The 24,125-nt window shown below is 39.4% G+C and overlaps 1 protein-coding gene across 1 annotated transcript in view; it reads left to right on the top strand.

Moving 5' to 3' along the window:
- Nucleotides 1-24,125, top strand: part of TMEM241 (transmembrane protein 241) — a 50,934-nt gene that overhangs the window by 21,218 nt on the left and 5,591 nt on the right. The window contains exons 10-12 of the mRNA XM_005418285.3: nt 1,615-1,649; nt 2,892-2,961; nt 5,626-5,719. Coding sequence (XP_005418342.1) covers nt 1,615-1,649; nt 2,892-2,961; nt 5,626-5,719 — 199 coding nt within the window. The remainder of the gene's footprint in view (nt 1-1,614; nt 1,650-2,891; nt 2,962-5,625; nt 5,720-24,125) is intronic.

Raw genomic sequence — 24,125 nt, 5'->3', positions numbered from 1 at the left:
CTCAGTGGGTTTTTGTTTAAAATGTAATAATTCAAAAAGTAAGTGGAGAAACATGGTTTAGCCCTACTTCTCATCACTGTTGATACAGTTTCACTTTTCCTGTCAGTCTCCTATTTTCTGTTATTCAGTCAAAAGCAGTAGATCTTTGCTTCCTTTTCTCTCTTTACCAGGAAACTGAGGAACTGGGCCTGTTTATTGTGAATTACTCTTGGCATCCCTATAAAGGGAGAGCATCCATGTGTGGGGAAGAGGGGTAGGGCAAATTACCTATTGTAAGTGATCTACTTTGCCTTGTTTAATACCTATGAGGCAAAAACATCTTTTAAAAATGTATAAATATTGAGAATGTGAACATACTGTACCATCTGATGCCTTTCAAAGACTTATAAAGTGTGAAACTTAAAATACCTTCCTGTCTGTCCCTCATAAACCCTTTCCTCCTTCAGCCTATTGTGTTCCACAGCTGATTTCAGTGACAAACTTCCCCCCAGGGCTTCCTTGGCCGTGGGATTTCCATGCTCTTTGCAGTTCCTTTTGCTGCAAGTGATTCTCTGACTGATGCTGGGGTCCACCAAAGCTTGCCAAGGGCAGGTCACCAAGCATGGAAGCTTGGTCATGCTGAGAGCTGGGACCAGCTGTGAGTGAACAGGTTTGAAAATGGTAGCTGTGTTAACACTGGAGAAAGGAGTTGGCCTGGAATGCTTGAGCATTCATAACATTCAATGAATGTCTTTTTACCTCTGTAAGTGCAGTGCTTGCTGCTCACCAAGAAGCAAACTCTTGAGATACTATTTTCTTCTTCTCCCACTTGTCCTTAGAGTTTGTCATGGATGTATGTTGTTGATAACTGGAAGAAGCTGTAGCTCTACAGATGTGCATGCTTATCCCATCTCACAGCACCCCAGAATGTTTTTGTAGCCCTCTAACATTAGAAGCGATTTGGAATGAAAAATGTGCAAAAAAAAAAAAAAAAGAGAAACTTACAAGACGAATCAGTAACACTAAAAAAGGCTCTGTACAACCTATACTGAAAATGCAAAAGGGTGAGGTCTTTGTAAGACCTCAGAAAACCTGAGTGATAATGCTTCAGATAAAGAACTGGTCACAGCTGGTTTTCTTGTTCACTTGTATCTGGAAAGTGTGAATAATTTGGGCTGGTACTTGGTTTTATTTTCATGTGTTTTTAAACTTGTACATGCAATATTCAGCATAATATGGGTTAACAACCATACATTGCAACTTTGGTGGTTTAAAAATGGGACAGCAGGAAAAACTTCTTTGCTGGGAGGGTAGAGTGGCCCTGGGAAAGTTACCCAGAGAGGTGTGGAATCTCTGTGCTGGTAGGTTTTTGAGGCATGCCTTTTTAAGACAGAACCAGAGGGCATCATCAAATATTTGTGATAGTCCTGCTTCAGGACAGAAATTTTATTAGGTGACCCCAGACATTCCTTTCCAATCAACTTGTGTTTTCTTTTAATTGGTATTTGTGTCTCAGTTATTCTACTTAACTGGAATAAGTTTCACCATGGAAAAACAAACACAAAGCTGTCAATTTATAGTCTTCAGCCCATGTAATAAATTCTGTAGTATCCAATTAATTTATTTTTTTTTTAGTGTGGTGCTGTTGGCCTCTGCATCCCATCCAGCAGGTAAAGTGAACTGAGTTCTTCCTTTCTTAAGTTTCCATGTTGCTTTTGCTCTCTGTGCATGTTTTTAGCGACCGAACCCTTAGGATTTTAGCCCTGAATATGACCAATAATATGTTATCATGTAGGAAGAGGAGAGAAGGGTATATTACTTGGTGTAAGTTGCATGATATTTCCCAATACCATTCTTAGCTGTCCCATGCAAACAAGCAGTATGGGACTGACAACAAAGAACAGTTTTTGAGGTGGTGCATGGTAAAGAACAAGGATTCCCTAAGCCAACATGTCCTCTTCAGGGCAGTGTCCCAGCAGTCCATATAGAACTGAGTTTCCTTCTCTGCATTGTCCCCAGTGCTATGCAGAGTTTTTATTTTGTTGCTTTCATAACAAGGATCCCATTGCTTGGGCCCATAGCAGGATTTGAAGTAGCAGCACATCAGGTGGTAAAAACTGAGAAATTTTATAGTGGTTAATATTCCTACCTTCTGGTGTGTTCATAATTAGGAGGGTAAAAGTGATCATCTGTTGCTTACATTTGTTCAGCCAGAAACACAAAGAAGGAAGCATTTAAAGAAACATAAATTCTCCTTTTTTCCTGGTGATGCAGATTGGGTATATAGGAAACCATCACCATGATAGACATACATGTTAAGTGAAACAGTCCTGCATTTCAAAAAGTGAAAGATGGAGCTTCATGTAAATCTGTAGAGCCTGAAGGCCAAAGAACTCCTGGAATTGCCACCAAGAGCACCCAAGCCCAGGTTCCTGGAAATGCAAGTACTCAAGAGCTCTACTTAGACCTAGGAGAACTCTTTGAACCTCTCAAAATACTCTTTGTTACAGAGTTCAAGTGCCAGAGGGGGAAACAGCCACCCTATGTCTGTGTTTCCTGTTGTTTCAGTAGGAGCTATCACATGCTGCACAGTAAAAGAAGTGGATATGATACATGTCTGTCCACTGGCAACTTTTGCTTAAACAGGACCTTCTGAACACTGGAAAAGAATAAATACTCTTAGGTATCCCTTTTCCCTTTTTCAACCAAAGGCAAGAACTGGCTAGAAGCAAGGTCAGAGAGAAATCATTAAACACGCCAGAAATGTGGAAAGCATCATAAATGAAAAGCCAGCCAGCTGTAAAGGCTCAAAGGAATGTTAAGCTACTAATGTTCATGTAATTGCTGTTGCATTGCTTGTAACAGTGGGTAGTTTTTTTCCCACCTACTGAGTGTATTGCTTTGTCCCTCAGGTGATCTCTTCAGTGCCTTGGATTTTCCATTCCTGTACTTCTACAGGTTTCATAGCAGCTGCTGTGCCAGGTAACCTCTCTATAACAGGTCATGTAAATGTTTTCAAAATAAGAGGTTCAACTGACTTCCAGCCTATACTCTCAGTTAAAAACTTTGTAGCATGTAAAGCCTTTCTTATACTGTTTCTGCTGCCATAAGCCAGTAGAATTGCAAAGAATAGAGCTTTGCATGTCTGTGGATATGCATTTGATGGCCTGAGATTCAAACGTGCTGAAAGTATGTGTATCCTTGAGTGAGTGCATTCTGATCAGAAGAGCTCCCATTCGCCAGTAAAATAATGTTTACCCAATGTAGCAAAGCTTTGATACATAGCATCTCTCAAATGCTTCTGAAGTCTGATTAACCCAAACTTGCTGTTTGCAGCAATTACTAAGTATTAGTCTTCAGCAGTATATGGGTGTACATGGATTTATTTGCCTCTACATCTTGTGATTTGGCAGAATGCTGTTTTAGGTAAAAAGGAAAGCTTTAACAAGCATTCCATTATTTTCAGTAGCAAAAGTTCACTGCATATTGGCATAATTCTCACAGGACAACATAAATATGTTTCCCATAGATCTTCTTCTTTTTTTTTTTTTTTTGATTCCTGTCTTTCCCCCAGTCTTTTACCAAATTAAAGTATTTTTAAGAGGGAGAAAAAGATATTTTCATTCTAACTGATGGCAAAAATATTTCTTGAAAGGCATTTTCTGGCTTGTATCTGGATTTTCTATTGAAAGGGTATATTGGGGATGACTGTTAAATAATTTCTAATGTATATAGGTTTTTGTTATGTTTGTCCAAGTGTGGTCTATCCACACTACAAGTAACTCACAATTAGGTATTCTGTAGGTAGGTGAAATCTATTTTTCTTGAAGGTGAGGTCTAGCTGCAGATTCTAATGGATATCAGTCTAGCCCAAATATTCTTTTTGTTCACTTTATTTACCTCTGTGGTAGCTTCCCATTTCTGTTTCCATTGGCCCACCTTCAGTACATGTGTAGTAGATAGCACTGTGCACTGCAGGAAGGGGAAAGGAATGGTTAGATGGAGAGACAAACATCTCAGTTGCTCTCCTACATTTCATAATTGAGTATCTTTGTAGATATGTGGGATTTGAAGGAAAACCTATGCAATGTAAGGTAAGGGCAATTCATGCAGCTAAATCTACTGCCTCTGAAAAATGTCTGAAGCATCAGTAGTAAGGTGGAAAGTGCTCAATTTATTTAATGGAATAAAATGCTGTTAATTGTCGCATCAATATTTTAGGTATTATAATTTGCTGTTTCACTTTTGTATCTCTTGAGTCTTCATGACTGAGAGCCCTTCACAGCAGGGCAGAAGTTCTGAAATAAGCAACTGGACTCTTAGAAGTAGGGGCAATGTTGTTTCATTGAACTCATTCATTTCTCAGAGTGGAATGCTCTACTGCTCAGCACTCCATCCTCTGCAACAAGTTGCTGAGTTTAGGCTTATCTTTTGTCATCAAAGCAGCATCCGCTTCCTTGGCTGCAGACTTCACACACATCCCAAAGGTCTTGTGTTATGGCTCAGTGCAAAAATTCTCAATGCCTTCTACTCCTGACAAGTTATCTTACCCTGCTCTTTGGTGCCTGTATGGACATGCAGCTGAGCTGGAGCATGGCCACATGTATTGTGCAGGGAACAGCACTTGGATGGTATACTGGAGCCCAGCACAGAACTTCTGACATGAGGAGCCACCATTTTCCACCCTTCCTGCTGCTGTAGACAGGGAACCAACTGCATGGCACCTCTAGCCAGAAGAGCATTCCCTCTGTGAATACTAAGGCACTTTTTACTTCACCACCTGTCTGCTGTGTTGATCCTACCTCCTTTCCCATGCAGCTTCCCACAGCACTTTGTAATCTCTTATGCCTCACAGTAATTTGTGCCTTACATATTTTGAAGTCCTCTTCTGTTCCCTGCTTGCTGGTTTACACTGTTCCACTGGTTCACAATCAGTGGGTTGTACATATGTCACAAGTGAAACAAAATCCAGAGCCAAACCTCATGAGCTCCATAAAGTCTGTTGAGATGTGGAACAAAATTTCCTTAAGGGTAGTCTTGGCTACAGGAGTGCTGCGAACTGCTGTCCTGTAAGACTTGAGAGTCAAAATTCTCTTAATTGTCAGCAGAAAACTTTGGAGTATCCTGTTCCCAGCACCACTGAGCCATCTATTTGTTATACAGTAGAGATGTATTTGACTTCCTAATTGGAATTTTGGCTTCATGAAGTTTAAACAGCTTAAAAGCTTCAGGCAGAAACTTTCCAGTGGTTATTTTTTCAGTTCAAGGCTCTGTGGAGGTTGAAGTGAGTTAGTTGCCAAATATGTGTGGTTCCTGCTGAAATTAGCATTGGTGTTATTCAGAGCCATTTCAATGCCTGAAGTTAATATTTCACCTCATGTTTTCAATAATCTCTACTTTTCTGATTACGCAAGTGCATTAGACACCAGCCATAAGAGTGTCAGACTTACTTTATTCAGATTCTAGTCACTGACTGAACAAAACACTAGGTGTACTCGACATAATGGAAGCTTCTCGTCCACCAGCTTTCATTCTCCAAACGGGATTAACACTGCAGTTCTTCATGAGGAAATCCAAGATGTCTGTAAGAGGTTGTTTAGTTGAAATTAAGAGATTTTATTAACAAGCTTTCCCTATTCTTTGCAGTGGACTGTTGGGATTCTTTCTGATGTTGCATACAGTGAAGCTAAAAAGCAGCACAACCTCAGGGCAATATGCAGCCTGGAGTTTCCTTGCAAAGGTAAGAGAAAGACCCTCCCAGGAGCACAGTGCATCTGTGCATCTCCAAGGAGAACTGAGAAATTTCTGCATGTCTCTAGTTTCTCTTGCTATTCCTCCTTCATGCTTCCTTGGTCCTGTTTGTGCAACCTGCACATACGGCTGTGGCAACAGATATCAGGTGTGTAATATCCCAGGATCATTATCTGAGGTGAAATACTGTGTGTAGACTGAGCCTAATGGAACTGGGATGATTACTGCAGCTAAGGATTTGGACTATGGCATCCCAGTAATACAAATCTATACTTTCCAAAGTGTTTTGGAGAATACTTCTTCTATGAGTGTGTGCACCAGCCATTTTGCATACAGTTTGTAGTGTGTCTTTCCTGAGCCAAGAGTTACAGCTAACTCCCTGAAATTCAATACCAGAACTCTCACTGTTTCTGTTGCAGGAGAGAGCTGAGGATGTCATTTGCCTTGACATTACCAGGGCTTTTGATGTCATGTCCCACAATATTATTATATAAAAATTAGGGTACTACAGTCTGGATGGGCAGACAACTAGATAGGTAAAAAAATGCTTGGAAGATCAGGTTCAGAAGGTAGAGATTAATGATTCCTACTCTAACTGGAGTCTTGTGACAAGTGGAATGGCACAGGGATCTGTCCCGGGTCCTTTCCTATTTAGCATCTTTATTGAAGAATGAGAAGCAAGAGTGTGCACTCACATTTCCAGGGGACACCAAATTGGGAGGACCTGTCAATAACACTGGAGGATAGGGTTGCTTTACAGAGGGATCTGGACAGGCTGGAGGAATGGGCCAACAGAAATCCTAGAAAATTCATCAAGAACAGAAAATTCACCAAGAACAGAACCCCGCGCGTGGGAAGGAAGAGTTGATGGCAATAATAGAGCCTGAAGGCTGCACAGTTGGGAAGCAACTCTGTGGAAAAGGACCTGGGATTTTGGTAGACAGCAAGTAGGACATGATGCAGCAGTGTGCCCTGGCAGCGAAAAAACCCCAAAATATCCTGGGCTGTACTTACAATAGGATAGACATAAAATTCATGGAAGTGGTCATGACCTTCTCCTCAGCATTTGTTAGTCAACGTCTGGAATAGGGAGCCTTGTTTCAGGCACCTCAGTACAGCGAAGATATTGATAAACTGGAATGAGTTTGGCAGAGGGTTGCCAGGAAAGTCAGGGGACTGGATCACTTGCATTTTGGGGAGTAGCTGCTGGATCAGGCTTGTTCAGCCTGGAAGTGGGACATCTTTGGGAGCACCTAAGAAACAGCAGAAGACAGATCCAGGCTATTCACAGTGCTGTATAGGGTTGTGTTAAGTAAACAGAGAGGTTCAGATTAGGTGTGAGGGAAATTTTTTTCACCCCAAAGACAAGTCAGGCAAGGGCAGAGGTTGCTCAGGAAGGCTGTGCTGTTTCCGACTTTGCAGGTTTACAAGACCCAAATGGATAAAGCCCTAAGTAACCCAGTCTGACCTCCTGAGGTCCATTCCTTCTGGAATTATCCTGTGATCTGGGGTCTGGCTGTACTTGATTTAAGCTATTAACAACTCAGTTTTTAAATTATTGGTGGTGAATGCAGTCAAAAGAACTTCTCAGACTCTTTTTCCCTGCTTAGATTTTACTTAGTCTTGTCATTTTCATCTAGGTCGTCTGAAAACCACAACCTTCCAATGTGGTTTGTGATCTCACCTTTCCTACTACAGTGAATGAAGCTGTTACATTATCACCTCCCCTCCCCACCCCAAACCCTGGATTTGCATAATATGCTTTTTTAGAAACTGTAATCAAATGAGTCTGTTTTTTCTGGGGATAACAAGAGTGGACCGATATGACTTGGTTTGTGCTTTGTAAGCTCTTCCCCACTGTACAAGTCACACAGTTTCTCACTAGTTTGAATTTCTTCCAAACATTCTGAGTGTGCAGATTTTAGAACCTTAGCTTTCTTCTTACTGCTTTGTAGCAAAGTCAACTGATCTAAAACTTGCTCTTGAATCTGTTGTTGTTGTTGTGGTTTTTTGTTTTGTTTTAGTTTGGGTTTTTTTGTTTTGTTTTTTGTTTAACATTCTGGGTTGGAGATTGGAATAGCTGGCTCCGCTAGTAGGTGTTGTGAATGAGGGTAAATGGTTTTGCATGTGGTATTTATGACCTACTGGAAAAAAATGCACAAATATGTGTTGTGAAATATATTTTAAGCAGATTTGGGTCCATCCCAGATGAAGTGGATCAGAGCCATAAAGTCTGGATTGGATCAAAGTTTTCCCAGAGTTCAAGGGTTTCTAGATTTGTGGGGGTTTGGCCATCTCTAGACATAAGTGATATGAAGTTTGTTCTAGCCACTGTTGTCAATGAAATTATGTGCCTTCATAGCAACTTAAAGCTTGTCCCTGTGTCACTGGAAGAATTTAATTTGTTCTTTAGCCTTTAAAGTGCCTGCTTTTTAATGCACATGCTTTTTAATGTTTAATTATCTTGCTTGGAAGGTTTTTGTAACAGAGCAATTAGTCCTTTTCCTGTTGTAGCTTCTAACCCAGTGCTCAAATTATATGTCTTATCTTGAGTTTGAAGGGGAAAATACTAATGAATACATGAGATCTATCTGTAGCACTAATAATTTTATCAACACTAGTAGTTTCCCTAAGTCTTCCACTAGTCTTTTAAAGCTTGCTGTGTGACTTATTTTAGGGTTCTACCATACCCATCTAAGGACTCATGGGGAGCATGGAGGAACTGCTGCTCCAAGTGATGAAATGCAGTTGATTTGCGGTTAAAAGTCAGTGAATGCTTGAAAAGTTTGGAAGCACCATACATCAGTTTTAGAACAGGGATCAAAGCAGAGACAGGCAGAAAGCAACAGCTGAACTGGAGCTTGCCTTAAGGGTAGGGGCTGATCTACCGGCTCCCAAAAAACTCTCCCAAGGAACCTTGTATCTACAAGGAACTATAAATTTATGTACTGTGTAGTTAAGATTTGAGTTCCATCTGTCTGATCATCAATACTACTTCCTGAAGGTGTTTGAAAATGGTAAAACTATGTCCTGATCCAGCTCAGCATTGCCCAGGTATGAGGGCTGTGTCAGTCACATCTTAAATCATTGCAAGTGCAGAAAAGCAGCATTTAACTAGCACTGTAAAAATCTGTTTAAGTCTAAGTGGCTGGCCCCCTTGAAAAAAAACAGAAAAGGAAGGAAGTTAATATGGATAAAGAATAAAGATAGAAAGTATTTGTATCTGGACTTGCAGAATGGGATCCATTGGAAAAAAAAAACACCTCTGGTCACAACAACAGCTTTATGTTCCCGCATGAGCATTTTTCTTGGATTGAGTAGTGCCCTAGATCATCCTCCTAATCTCTCAGACTGACTGGAGTTTTCACCAGCAGTTGAAAAGGAGCAGCGTTTGAGGCCAGAATATGTTTATCTTGCAAATGAGCCAAGAAAGGAGAATGCTGCAGTCCTCAGACAGCAGCACAGGCCTCCAGGGAGGTGCAGGGAATCGGAAAATCTGTTTTCCATTTGGATGCTTTGTACCTATGTGACTGATGAGCTGGGGCTGAGATCGTTGTCACAGCTTCATTTCCAATAAATTAACCATGGGATCTGATCGGCTCTGCTTTGCACATCCAAGGACACATTCTTTGTGAAGCCCACATATTTGGCCTCCCTACCCTCTAATTTTTCATTCACTTAAAAACTGGAGCTGGGTCGTAACTTGTTGTTATGATCTTTACTTTGGCTGTGGCAACTTAATCAATGCACGAGGTTTTTAAATTCTTTCCTGTAATGATTTCTGACAGCTCTCATGTTAGGGCATTGCTTTGCCCAGAGACAGATGCAGCACAGGTTTCATCTGTGTATAAAGTCCTGTGTGATAATTATAGTGACAAATGCTCTCTGCACTTTTTCGGTGAAAGCAAACAGTGTATGTGTTAGTCATATCTGTATAAATTCCTGAGAAATGCAAAAAAAAAAAAATCAGTGTAGTGATCTGTATAAAAAAAAGTTTTTAAGAAGTCCAAGAAATACAAAATGCTTTGTCATAGGCTTGCACAGATTTAATCCCCAGAAGAGCAAGGATTTGAAGCTGTACTGAGATTTCTTGTTTTAATTTGAAAGCTGTGCTAGTATCCTGGGTCATGCACTGAAAAGGAAAAATTGGAGATGCTCATATATACAGACAGAAGCATCTGGTGAGGATGCTAATGAGCTCTAACAGTGCTGTCAGTGAGTTTGTTTTGATTAAGGTTGCCAATCTATATCTGGTGATGAAGCCTGTTAGGGTCTCTAAAAGTTAAGCAGCAGAAATAATTTAAATCATTAACAGAATGGAAAAATTCAGCAAGATACTGGTTACTTATGAGTTTGTATTCCCATATCATGTTTAGTGTTATCCTAAAAAACTTGTAGTAGAGAATTCAGCTTGTTTCCAGTAAGAACCTATTGAAGCAACTTGTTATAAACAGGAAGAACAAATGGGAAGGTCAGTGGATTTTAAATTCTCTTTTTCTCCCTTCCTCACCTGAAGAAAGGAAATTCAATAACTGAAATTAAGTTGCATTGAGGTTTACTGATTTTCCTATGCATAGGTTGGAAGGAAATATAGAATAATCGGATCAGGAGTATGCAACTATTTTCTATATAAACATCCCAGGCACTATTATGTAATCTATAATTTATCTGAGCAGTGTTGGAGGCTCCGTAGTACATAAAAGCATCCTCTGACAGCTGCTTTGGTTCCTTGTTTGTTAACTTTAGATGTGTATGCCCCAGGTCATCCTGTGTTTAATGCTGGCTGCCAGACATTGCGAAAGCAGCTTTGCAGGAGTGTCTGAAAGCATCTCTTATCTGTGGGTTCTGTGCACTAACTGTACTTATACTCCAGCAGGTTTAGTCTTCCCCCCAGATGTATAATGGCTGTTCAGAATCCCTCCTGCTATTCAGAATGACTCCTGTAGTCCTGGATTTTATATTTTGTGTCTGTGTTTCTGCTTCTTTGCTCCCCATGGTGTCTTGAAGGGAATGGATAGACTAGATCCCTCTTCATGTCAGTGCAAAAATAATTGATGATACCCATCTTAATGGTTGGAAAAGTACTGATGTTTTTATTAAAGCACAAACTCTCTTTTTTCTGCTTCTCATAAAATGGAGAGCCACAACTGCAGGCCTTCTGGGGCTCCTAGCCTTGTTATGCTCACTGCACCTCTCTTCACATATAGCATTTCACGTGAGAATTTTATCTACTGTAATTCTAGGGGCAAACCAACCAAGACAAATAAAACTAATTCATGCTTTTCCACATTGTTGCAATCTTAAAGCTGCTGCCAAAACGTTTGCTTCAATTTGTATACATCTTAATTCCTTTCTCACTGCTGCTTAGCATGCAAGTGCTAGAAAATATTCTGCTGGGGGCTATTTACTTGTAGGAAATTTAGAAAAGAGTCCTGTCATGGGTACCTTCTGAAGTAAATGTCTCTCCCTTGCTCTTCTCTGCCTCAATGGAACAGGATTCTGGAATTTAAAAACGTGTTTAAAAATTTTATATGAATATCATAACTAGAACAAGAATGTGTTTGGTTTTCTGGCACTTGCCCACTTGGTTATATTGTAGACTGAAGTAGTGTCTTCTTTGCATGCTGCTGGCTCAGAAAAAAGTGACAGTGAGATTCTTGGCTGAAAATCCCATTTCTTTCTTGGCTTGGACCTCATAAAGCTTTAGGCTAAAATGTCATAAACTCCTGTTGAAGTTCCATAAACAGAGTGCGTTTTCATACAGCAAAGATCTTGCACTTTGTGCAAGACTTTGTCTCAAGATCTCTGCTCACCCAACCTATGAAAACTGTGCAGCTGCAAGCCAAAATCCTGTGAGAGAGAGAGAATTGTGTCCTAGACCCATCTGGACTCTACTGGTAGGAGCTCTTTGTGGCAACAGTGTGGTTAGAAGTGCATCTCTAATCTGAGAGAGGAAGGTTCTGTGACCCTGAAGTTTTCAAGGATTCCAAGAAGGGGTTCATAAAAGTAGAACTGAACTTGTTCCACCTACACACCCCGTGCACTGTCATGCATGTGGATATGCACACATACATGGATAAAGACAATTAAAAATGGTAAAAATCCTTATTGCTTTCTGATTGGTCCTCACTGTATGAAATATGTACATTTATTCTTGCTACAGATTCCTGTGAGTCACCATGAAGACTATGCAAATACCTTGGAAAAGAAAATGTGTTTCTCAGCTGAGCTTCAAGCAGAGAAGGCAATCAGTGTGAACTTCACTGCATTGTTAGGGTCTGTAAAAAAGACTAGTTGCTGAAACCTTAAAAATACCGGTTTTAGGGTAGTTTCCATGGAGATAGCTTCATAGTTACATTGTAGCAGCCAACACTAATTACAGCATATAATTGCTGGGGAGACGTCAGTCTCCATAACAACTTCATTGTGTGCTCCATGGCCACTAAGCTCAGTGACACAGGCTCCCTGGGGCACTGTTGCAATTTAAGGAAGCTGTCTTGTAAGAACAGCTGAGACTTGTTGGAGATTTTGAATTGCCAGGTAATGGAAAATTTTAATATTGGGAGGGTGGTGTAAATGGCTGCAATTGTGTATCCACTGAAAAAGCCAGCTACGCAGCTTTTTGGGCATGACACGGTCTCACAAACTTATGTGTTGTGACTCAGGGGTGGTATCAGAGAGCAATTTTTCAGGTTTGCTTAATATAATGAATCCAGTCTCAGCAGACTTTAACTTTGAGCCCTAAGAGATGCTCTGAAATTATTTGTTTCCTTTTATCTATTATGATATCAATTTGAAGTGTATGTTTGGTACTGGCATGTTCTTTAATGTAAAGCTAAGGCAGAACCGTGAGCTTGGAGTATGTCTTTGGAAGATACTTTTTCATTCCTAGCCTTGACAAACCACCTCTATATGCTTGACAGTACAAAACAACAGTTCAAAAGGAAATTTTTTCTAATCCAACAGAATTTTGAATTGCAGAGGATGCCGGTTTATTTGTTCCTCTGCATAATAGATTGCTAGTCTCCCATGTTTTTATTTAGTCTCCTGGAGTTACTAGCATATGGAGAGCTGAGGCTGGGAGATGAATCATTATTGTGACAAAGAGAAATCAGAAGAATGAGAACTGTTTTGGAAGTCATTTCCGTTGCTAATGCACTGATGTAAATGCCAAAATTACATGGGAGAACTGTGCACTCTGTAACAATGTAGAAGGCTCCAAAGCTAGATAAGGCTGGACTTCCAAAACCAAGAAAGATATAGCGACATTCTTCTGCTTTGCTGGTTCTCTATTCTTTTCAGAATGTTCCCTGTTGATTTTTAAATACCTTTGTGGGTGAAATGTCCCCAGGCTTTCTCACAGATCTTGAGCCTTGACCTCTATGGTAGGCACTGGGTATCACATTTCAGGTGATTTCCTTCAGAAACTTCAGATGCTGCTCTCTGAAACAGGTTTTTGTGTCTTCCTCTTCCTCCCCAACTCATACCAACTCCTTGCCAAACCTCAAGTGCCTTCATTTCTCAGTCCAACTCCATACACCTGTTTAAGGATAAGATTTTCACTTTCAACAAAAGTCAGCAACCAGCCACAGAGCTCTAGGGAAGGCAGACTCAATGGATTATGTTCTGTTCCTGAAATATGTGGTACTCAGGAAGTCATATAGGCTCCAAACAATCTCAGGAGGCGGCAGTGGGCTGTTCTTGACCTATGCACGGCCAGCATGGAGAGGGGGAGGGCAGAGTCCAGCTTCCTCTCTCTGCATATTGCTGTGCATAGTTGTTCTAAGAGACCAGAGGGTAATGGACCTGCCTTGCAAAGGCTTCCCCAACTCTTTTTGGAGGAAATTTTTGGAGTATAGTCAGCTATAATCAGTTTTGTCACTGTCTTCCCATGCATGGGATGCACAGAGACTGCTGAGTGTGTAACCTTGTGACATTGCTCATAAAAAACATTACTCAAAATTGATCAGCTAAATAAATGCTTTTTAAAAATATTTTCTCAAGTATCACATTTTTTAAAGCTTCTGATGGAATATTTTGACCTTTTGTAACATTTAATGGTTAGAAAGCCCTGGAAAGGCTGTCATTTTTAAATGGAAAAATAAAACCTTAAAGAAAATCAATTCTTCCTTGCAGTCCTTAGCATAACAACAGTAATAATAGCATGTCACTTTCTTTCCATTACATCATTACTAAAACAGTATAAACACACCAAAGAATGGCAATGCAGAGACTGTGCCTCTGTTATTCTTGTTGGGCAGTATGGAAAGGGATCAGTAGAGAGATTTAGTTATCTTCTCTGGGAATTGTTTGTTTATGAATTAGATTTTCCCAAAGGAGCTGTGAGATGGGAAATACAATAGGAAATGGACTTTATACATGCATAGAAATACCAAAACTCTAAGTGTCATCTGGGAGAGAGGCTGACGGAAACTTGCTATTTTTGCTAACAGATTTTTTTTTAAAAATCCTTGATTACTCATTCCAAAGTTTCCTATGCTATTTTGATACTTCTGATATCCTCCACAGAGTTCTGAATTAGTCATGACAGAAAAATGTTTTACATCTGATAATGTTGACAAGGAACATAGGCAGTTCAGGTGTGTTTATAGATTTTAACAATGGAAAATTTCATTGCATTTCTTTTCACCAAAATATTCTCCTTAAGCTGGGCATCCTCGTTGGTTCTCACAGCCCCCTTGAACCTTTTCAGCAGCATTTGGGCTTTCCACACATGAGAAAAGCAGCATGCACAATGTTTGTTCTCTTGTAGCAGTGACACTGGGGGCAAGGAGGGGTTCGAAGATGCACTCAAGAAATGCACAGATCTTGAACTGACAACAGCCTCAGTCTGCAATGTTCATCATGAGACCTTTGGGCAATCTGGCATGGAAAGAGCAATCTCTGAGAATGTGTGCAGCATCCCACTCAACGCCCCCCTCTATGGTAAAGGGCTCCACATGTGATCAGTCTTGGGCTAGTCCCCATCTGGATCTTTGGGCCAGTTACGGCAGTGACTTCAGAGTGCAAAGCTGGGTGGGTATTCACCTGTCTGAGGCCTATGTGGAAAAGTTGCTGTTGGGATTCCCAGGTTGCTCAGGGGGCATTTACTGCTCTCAGGCTTCTCTGTTTTGTGAAGGTTTTATCTAATGTACACACTGTCTGCTGGAACCAGCTTTTTCATTTCTCCTGGATGCCAGCTGAGCCACCACTGAGCTGCTGCTGTGGAGGTCATGGTTCACCTGTTTGGAAGCGCATCCTTTCCTGCAAGGGAGTTATAGCAACCATTCCTGACTGATGCCCACTCATGGGTATCCAGCACTTGGGAAGAAGATAGGCATGGGCAGATGCTGAGCTCATTCCTTCCCAAGGAGCCAGCTCCTTTCTTGACAGATATACATAGCAAACTGTCAGTTTGGCTGTTAAATTCACCACTTAAGTGTGACAATGAAAATCATGGTTGTCTCATCTGGATTAGATAATTCTTCATCTCATGAGATCATGAAGATTCATGATCTCATGAGATGAAGAATAACCTGGAATGCCAGAAGGCTAGCTCCTGCTGAGCTTAACATAAAATGAAGTGTATTTCATTGTGGTATTTTGCAGCAGCAGAGGGTTAGTACAGCTGACTGCTGCTCAAAACTGAAAATCAATACTTCTCAAAACAGATAGATAAAGTAATTGTTTCACACAGTGTACCATATTATTGATCAGTAAAATTCAGTGTCTGAAGGAGAAGATAATACTGAGACTGAGTAAAAGTAAAGAGAGGTGTATATATTTTACAGGCTTGGATCTGCTTAAAAGGTTCCAAGGGACTGAGCAATTTCAGCAATAGTAGACATTATGTGGAAGCTTTTCTTGGTAATAAAGGGAAAGATTAATAACCTTCATGCCATGAGATGTAAGTTTTGTATCAGCTAAGGTCAAGATACAAATACCTCCTTTTCTCTGATGCCAGACTTGCTGCATTTGGGGAGAATCATAAATTCTCCCAAATCCTCTGCCATCATCCAATACTTGATTAAATCTTATCTTAATCCAATCCAGTTTTTGTCTGTGGTCATAGGAGGTAGAACTTTGCAGTTTTGGTTGTTGTTGCTGTTGAAATGCTTATTCCACTGCACAAATATTTAATAATTCATAAAATATTAACAAGATGATGAATCACATTGCCCTGTCAGCTTCCGAACTTTGAAGTTTCAGGGGAGAGGCTAAATGTCAGGAGCCATTTAAGGCCTTTGCAGTAATGAGGCAGCATATAAGCAAAAGAGGCTCCTTGACAAGCTGAAAAGATACCGGAAAAGTACATTTAAGCATTATAATGCATGAAGCATCTACAGGAAACAGGGGGTGTTTTGTCTTAAATTTGGTGAAATAGCAAGAATGGGCAAAATGCCTCTCAGCAAATTCAAAGAAAATCAAATTTATTTGGTATAAAGAAGCCTTCTTGTGTCCCCCATTGAATGACTTTTGTTGTCCTTACTTGGCAAAGCTTTAGTATGGATTGTGCCTCTTGTTTGCAGAACTGACCTGTACAGATGCTGTTAGTCTGGAGCATGTGCACACACCTGTTTGGATCATGATTGATCGTGTTTCCAGATCAGCAAAGCATGCTAGGAACAGCAATTACAAGAATTGTGCAGGCTGTGTCCTTAGAACTGGAACTCTGAAAGTAATAACAGTGTCTGGATTACAGATGGGCACATTTAAGAGAAATATTTAAAATATGAGCAGAGGTACTGTTAAAATTGGGTTCTGTACTATAGCCACTTTATAGGCTGAAGACTGGTGTCACTGCTTGAGCTCTTAGTCTTAGAAGAGAAAATGGATGTTTTGGCCATTATCTCCAACAGTAGAGGGCAAATGATTCTTCTTGTGGCTTTGTCTTTGATCAGAAATTCTGATCTTTATGTCTGAGTGAAGGTAGTGTGGAGTGGCTATTCAATGTTCAGAAGGAAATCACTACAATCACCATAATTTTCAACCCAATGTAGTATTTTCCAAGGATAAAAGAGTTTTGATTTTCTTTAAATGTTTCACTCTTTTTTGAGGAAAGCAGAATAAGTTATAATGTGCTAGTAATAATTCTATCCTGTCTCATCAGTCATGTATATTTATGTATTTCTGCAGTGTGTACATATATAGTACACATTTATATGTAAATGCATATATAGATACATGTTTATACATTGATAGATGTAAGTCTTGCTGAAAAGGAAATTCCTCTTTGATCATTGTAAACATGACCATGATATCCTGTTTCTCATAAGAGGAGAATTTTCTTACATAGATTCTATTAATTATACTCCGTAATCCACATATCCTTCTTTCCTTACTGTACTTTAACATTGTAAGATGTTTCTGCAACATGAAATAATCATCATATCTTTGTGGTGGCTGTTGTAAAGTTTAAAAAAGAAAGTGACACTGGAGAGATGAGAAAATTAAGGCCAGGATTCAAAATGGCCATCTATGAGCTATATTTAAAGTCTTGGCATGGCTGAGAGCAGCAAGACAGGTGGCACACACCTCAAACAGGTGAAAGCAGAGGATTCTCTAGAAGTGATTCAAAGGCAAGAAATTAAACCTTAATGGTTCATTTTCTCCTGCAGCCAAACTGCTGATGAGATGCATACGGTACAAGCACAATAGCTTGGCCACTTTTGTCTTATAAAATTAAAAAATGATGAAGTTAGACAGCAGTTCAGCAGTTCTTTTGATATTCACATGATGCTCAGGGCTAAAACCTAGTTACTGTAGCAGATTAATCTGAAAGGATTGTACATTGATCATGTATTAATCTGGTAAAACAGGATGCTCAATGACTTTAAGGAAGTTTTATGGTTCAATCACCTGTTGGTCCCACCTTGCACTTGCAGGATCAGCATCATGGTTGTATTGGTCATCAAATCCTGGGAAAAAAAAAGAACTTACAGAAAACAGCACTGAAAAAAATCTTCATAAATGTGATAGAAAGTAGAGGATGCATTCCTAATTCTTTAAATACTGGAGCTGCATAGAGGTTCTCAGCCACAGAAATGCAGAGGATTATCTTCTCTCTAAGCACATACTAGGGCTAATTAGGAGATCTATTTTCTCATAGCAGTCAAAAAGCTAATATATAGAAGTATACATCTGCAGTACAGAGATTATTGGTTTAGGTATTTGTAATGTAATAAAGAGAAACCATCCTAAAATATCTGATGATTTTTCTGGAGGCATGCATTTGTCCTTCTTTTGCTGTGAAAATATTTTTGAGGGCAAGTTGCTGGTTGTGTGTTATTTGATCTGCCCTCTCCCTCTGCTTTTAGTATGTTCTATATTTTAAATGTAACATGTAGGTGATTTTAAGCTTTGTCAGAATCTATTCCTAGGAAAAACAGACTCATTTACACTAGAACTAAGTTTTATCATTATCATTAGGCATTTGACTGCTAAGGCATGTTGAAACTCTGCCTGCTTTTGAGTCACAATACATAGAATTTGTTGTGTTCCTAACCCCTGGATATTACCATCATTGCTTTTATAATGCTAAAAAAAAAAAAAACCAACAAAAACAGAAAGAAGAAAGATAAAATATAAAGAAAGGGCAGAAGAGAGTGACCAAAACCTCCTTTTAGAAAATGGATGCTTTAGAGAAGGAGATGAGTGCAGGCATTTGGGCAAATATGAAATAAATGTTCTCAAAGAAATTTACAGCAGCTGAAAAAACTTCTGTATGGCTGGATCAAAGCTGTGTGGATCATGAAGGTACTGACTGTCACCGTTGCCATGGTGCCACTGTTGCCATGGTGCCAGCATCACCAGGTTATCCTTTAAGGAGCAGCTTGTATTTCAGAAGGGTTAAAGGGTTTTCTTCCTTCAGAAGAGTGGAGCAGAGCATTGCTCCTCCTATGAGCAGTGTGCACCTAAGTATGCTGTAATGCACGAACTCCTTGCATTATCTGCTGATTTCATAGGCTGACAGTCTCCAGTGAAGTCTGTCAGGGGATGAAATCCCTCGGGGCACATCTACACTTCGGTCAGGCTGAGGGTAACACAGCAGATGTGCTCGAGTTAGTGTTAAACTAATGGGCAGAACTGAGAGTGAAGCCTGTTTTGCTTTCCCCTTTCCTCCAATCTATTTCACTTTGAATTGTTTCTTTTTCTTGTTTGGGCTCCTCAGCTTTTCAGGCAGGATTATGGCATTGCTGTTTCTTTTGGGAACAGCCATTATTTTAGTGGTTCAAGGTTAAAGCTTCATTACCTTTCCTTGGAAAAAGTTGTGTGGCTGATGGAAACCCTTCTTTGTCAGTGGATTTACTAGCAGTGCTCCTTCAGGGGCTGCATTATCACCTGAAACCCTGATGTTAAGCAGCAAATTTTGTCTTGCTTTTTGATTGGTAACAACAGACCCTCAGAACAAAGTTGAAAGGTCTCAGACTTTGTTTCACTGTATTGATTAATACGACTAAATGAGTATCTAGGGAGAGAAGACTTTAAAGGACAGTTGGTCAGAGGAATTTTGCCTAAATTTGCTGTATCTTTTTTAACCGGAGATTGACCTTGCTATTGTAAAACTGATTTGTGAAGAGCTTTCGAGCTTCTAATGATTTCATGGAAAGTTTTGTCATTGCAATAGGCAATATAATTGAAAGCTTCCAGGGAAGTTTTTTTCCTGTGGTAGATTATCTCCAAAGCTGACCTAAAATTAAATAGCAAATGCTACTTTGATTTTGGTCTGTTTCTGCATGCAGGATTCATTCAGATGCTTAATTCTGCTCAAATGGAGGATATCCTCTGTGCACAGGATCTGCTGCTGCTAATGGTGCCTTATTTTGTTTGATCACCATAGGGAAAAAAATGGTTTTTGTTCTACACACTTTGTCTGTACATTTGCTGCCCAAATGTCAGCAATCCAGTCAGACTTGACATTAGTTCTAGTCCCATCCTCTCTTTCTTGTGAGGGAGAGCATGCACCATGTTTGTCATATTTAGCAGGGATTTTTGCTGCTAACTCATGTCAGATTTCCAGTGACAGTACCAGCCTTGCACAATCAGTGAGCTTACAGGTGGTCATTGGTGCCTCTCCTTAAACATTGCTGACTTTCTGCAGCTTGAAACCTCACAGTCAGCACCTGCTCTATAAAAATCTCTCAAGTCTGGGTTATTTTAAAAAGACTTGGCAGTACATGCTGGACCACATCAGTTGGGGTTTGGACAGCAGAGATCCCAGTCCCTCAGTGTTCTTCCGTGTATTTGGCTGTCCCAGTAAATGCCTTCATCTGTTCAACTGGTTCTGTAGCTGCTGGATGTGTGTGAATGAAAGTATTCTTGCTAAGGTGCAGAGAATTTACCCATCTGGCAATGTTTTGTTGTCTTAAAATTGGATGAAGGAAAGTAGAGGAGAGCTAGATGGAAATGGCTTGTAGACCACCTGAGATGGAAAATGTATGCAAACCAAGAGAAATGGTATTAAAAGCTTAGAAAATTCATGTGAATTAATGAATACAGAGGATGGCATTAAAATATTAGTTGTTCTTTTTTTCTATTCTGAAGATTTTGGGGGGTTTTTGACATATTTCCATTCCTGGCATGGAAACATTTTGTATGCTCATGTAACATATGCTTACTCTGCAGTAAACATATGTACAAAGGAGGTACAACTCTGAAATCTGGGAAATTATTTCAGTGGCTCTCACTCAAGAAAAAAGTTATATGTTGTTATTGATGTTTTCCTGCTGTAATTTTTATCTTTTTGGTAGTACTGGATTATCTTGTTGTAGCTGTTTTCAATGGCCCTAACAATGATCCATTTCCCTGGCGATTTTTGATGATTATCTTAGCAGCTGGTTAAACCACGCGGAAGAGGGACAGAACAAATATTATGTCTATAAAAAGCTTGATATTACTTTAATTCCAACAGTAGAATGAAAACAAAGGTTACGTACATCAGAATCTTTTTCCTGATGTTTTGAGAAGATGACCCAATGGTAAATAGAATGATTTATTTTGAACAGTGAGTGAACTTGATGAGCTGTTTCAAAACACTCTCTTTGGAAAAAATACGCGTCTTTGTAAGGACAGAGGTTTTGGCAGTTTGGGGAAGTGAAGTTACAAGGATTGGCTCTGTGTACACAAACTAAAGAAAACTTTTCTAAAGTATTCTGTGTTCACTCCACAGTGAGAACTATGACATTTAACTTCTTAGCAGTTTAAAAGTTTCAGAGAAAACATAGTTTTATATGGAATGTACAAGTAGAGTGGTAATATTAACAAATCATGGTCATGTCAGGACTAAATCCCCACCATATCTTTCCATTCCAGATAGAAAGATTAAATCAGAATCTATATTTTGAAAATGTCCTCATCTGTGTTCTTGGCTATATAAACAACATCTTCCTGAACAACTCAGAAATGCTAGATATTCAAAATCTACAGCCAGCTTCTGCAGCCTGAAAATCTTTCTCTGAAGTGATTGTAAAGTCAGGGCTGAAGGGTGTCCATGATAGCTTGGTCAAGAATCACGCTTTTATCTGACCAGCTTGAGCCAATCGAAATTGGACACTCCATGGTCTGTGGTATAACCACAGATGATCAGTGGAGAACTCAAGGCAGCAAAGAATGCAGAGTTCCTTATTCCTTTATCTCCCAGGATCCAAATTTGTGCATTGCCAAGGACCAGGAACCCTTAGGATGCCTTCTCCTGTCTTCAAGCCACATGTCAGACTTATCAGAGTTTTCTGATGTTATATGTTCAAGAAAAACATCTAAGAGGGAAGCTGGCTGAATAATTATCTTACCTGTTCTTGAGCTCTATAGCAAGAAATTCTCCAGTTTTTATTTTTTATTTTGTTATCTGTAAGCTAAATTAATCTCTTACTCTAAAATAAATGCCATTTCCCTCCCTATTTTCTTAAAACAACACTTATGAGACAAATTTTACTTTCTCTTTGGAAATTTTTTCTTATCTGACCATAAAGTGATAGGGTGAAAGGAGGAAATCACTCACATAATGAGTTGTGCAGTGGTCTGTCTGTCAAAGTTCGTTGGGAACCCTTTAAAGCTAGTGGCAATTGTGCCTCACTCCACTCAGGAATCACTAAAGCAGATTTAGAAAACGTGGGCGCATTGGAGCACATTTATTCCTATGCCTACTATTTTCCCGTGCAGAAGTGATTTTATGTGCTGAATTTATCCCTGCTGTGCAACAAGTTCTTCCACACATTGGAATATTTCTGCTTCATGGATCTTAGTCTGTTACCCAGCATTTCAATGATGCCACAGTTTTTCTGGTTGCCATTAATTCGGCCTGGGAAGGGACAAACTCTAGAGCTCTGGAATTGAATTAATTTCTTTGGATCCTGAGGTTGAGTGCAGTGCTGTCCTTGATGGGAGCTTGTTTAATGTAAATGGCAATGTAAGCAAAGTGTGGAATGTTTTATGGCACCTGTGCCCTTCTCTGTTTTCCAGAATAATGGGGATGCCCGAAGTTTTCACCTTTTATATGGGGACCTGAATTTGGGAATCTTCTGAAACCAATCATGTTGAAACCTCTAACTGGTTGAGTTGCTCTGTTTTTTCTCCTGGTTCCTGCTCCAGGAGAAACAGGAACTGATCCCTTGTACTAGAGTGCTTATGTGAAGAATATTGGAGTATTTATGTATTTTGTTCCCTGATTATTCAGGCCCAAGCTCTTGTGTGGAGAGGATCAACCCACTCTCCTCAGACCTAATCCCAGAGAAGTATCAATGATACACTTATTTCCTGCAATGCTGATACATATTGTAAAGAACTAGAACTGGTTTTGGTTGAGGTACAAATCACAATTTGAAATGCCAAGGCTTTTGGTTATTTTTAAAATGACTTGTGAATAATTCAGTGATTGGAACTACAGAAATAGCTGGAATCAAGACAAATAGGTGTTAATAAAGTGTTCCTTTAAAATGGTTCTTATTTCTGCAGTACAATGGAATGGCAGAATAAACTTAGACTGATTTATTTTAAGTAACAATCTTGAGGGGAGGTTGTTTTGTTTTGATTTGATTTTTCATGCAAGGAAGGGTTTGAAATGATTTCTTAGGAAAAATTTCAGCTCACATGGAAATGTTTTGTTAAGTTATGCTACACTTGAATTTTTTTCCTAATCATTGAAAGCTGTGTCAGAATTTTGTAAGAAAATTTCCGGGTATGAATGTTTTTAAAGTAGCTTTCGTAATACTAACTGGTTGCAGTTCCTTTAAAAGTAGGCAGGATCCATGGAGCTATTCCTGTTTCCAAAATAGTTGGCGTTCCACCATCCAGCCTGTACAATTTGATAGAATTAGTGACTGTATGTCAAAATCTTGGGGAGCTTTGTTCAAAATAGGCATATTATAGCTAATTAAAATTTTCCTTTCCACCTCTTAGTTTCACAGATTCGGCATCAAAATATATTTGGAAATCATTAACTTTAGTTTTCCCTGTAACTTGCTTTCTTTTGTCTTGAAAGCTCATTCCTTTTACTAAAGCATCTAAATGCCTAGGAGGACAACTGTGACCTTTAAAGTGAAGAAAGAAAGATTACTGCACTTAGCTTGTTGTGAATTTATTTTGTTGGTTTTTCTTTTTTTTTTTTTTAAGGCCATTCAGAACATCAGCGTAGGTGGGGTTTTTTTTCAAACTAAATGTGCACTTAAAACACTTCAGATAATACTGAAATGTACTTAAAGGAAGATTACCTTCTCTACCATGTCCCTAGGATTTGGATTCTTCCCCTGGAACATTGTTAGCTTCTCTGAAAACTTGTTTTTCATTTTTAAACATATTCTTCTTTTAGATAAATCATCAAAGGTAGACATTTTAGTAACGTCTTTTCCTTTTGATTTGTTTGTGATTTGTTTTTTCTTTCCTTACACACACTTACTTCATGCGCTCTTCCAACCCACATTTTGTTTGTCTTTGGCACTGACACACTCTTACATAATTTCTCAAAAATACAACAGTGTTCAGCTATAGTAGTCCAAAAGGCTACAGCCTGCATTTTTGCAGAGGTTTGGGATGATCACAGTAGAATGGTGTATTGTTTCTGACAGGGCCTGTTCTCGGAGGTTTCTTGAATGCCTGTTTCTCTGCGCTTGGCCTCTTCTCAAGTTTCTAATAAACAGGGCTCAACAAGGGAGTGAGTGACATAACTTTAGCTTGTGCCACTTCTCAAACACAGCACTTCAGTTTCTTTGAGGAGATGAGCTTTAGGAAAAGAGCGCTCTGTGCGTACCACAACTGCCATCCTTTGTTAGTTTCTGTTTACATGCTCGGTAACTGGTATTGTATATTTTTATGTAATAAGTTAGCATTAACCTAAAATAAGCTCAGTACAGTTAATTCCACAAGCATTCACACCAGAGTAAATGAGAAATGGTTCCTTGTAT

The sequence above is a fragment of the Geospiza fortis genome, unplaced genomic scaffold (genome assembly GCF_000277835.1).
Source record: "Geospiza fortis unplaced genomic scaffold, GeoFor_1.0 scaffold53, whole genome shotgun sequence".
Lineage (NCBI taxonomy): Eukaryota > Metazoa > Chordata > Aves > Passeriformes > Thraupidae > Geospiza > Geospiza fortis.
Note: the sequence above shows the minus strand (reverse complement) of the source record. Positions and strands in the feature narration are given on the sequence as shown.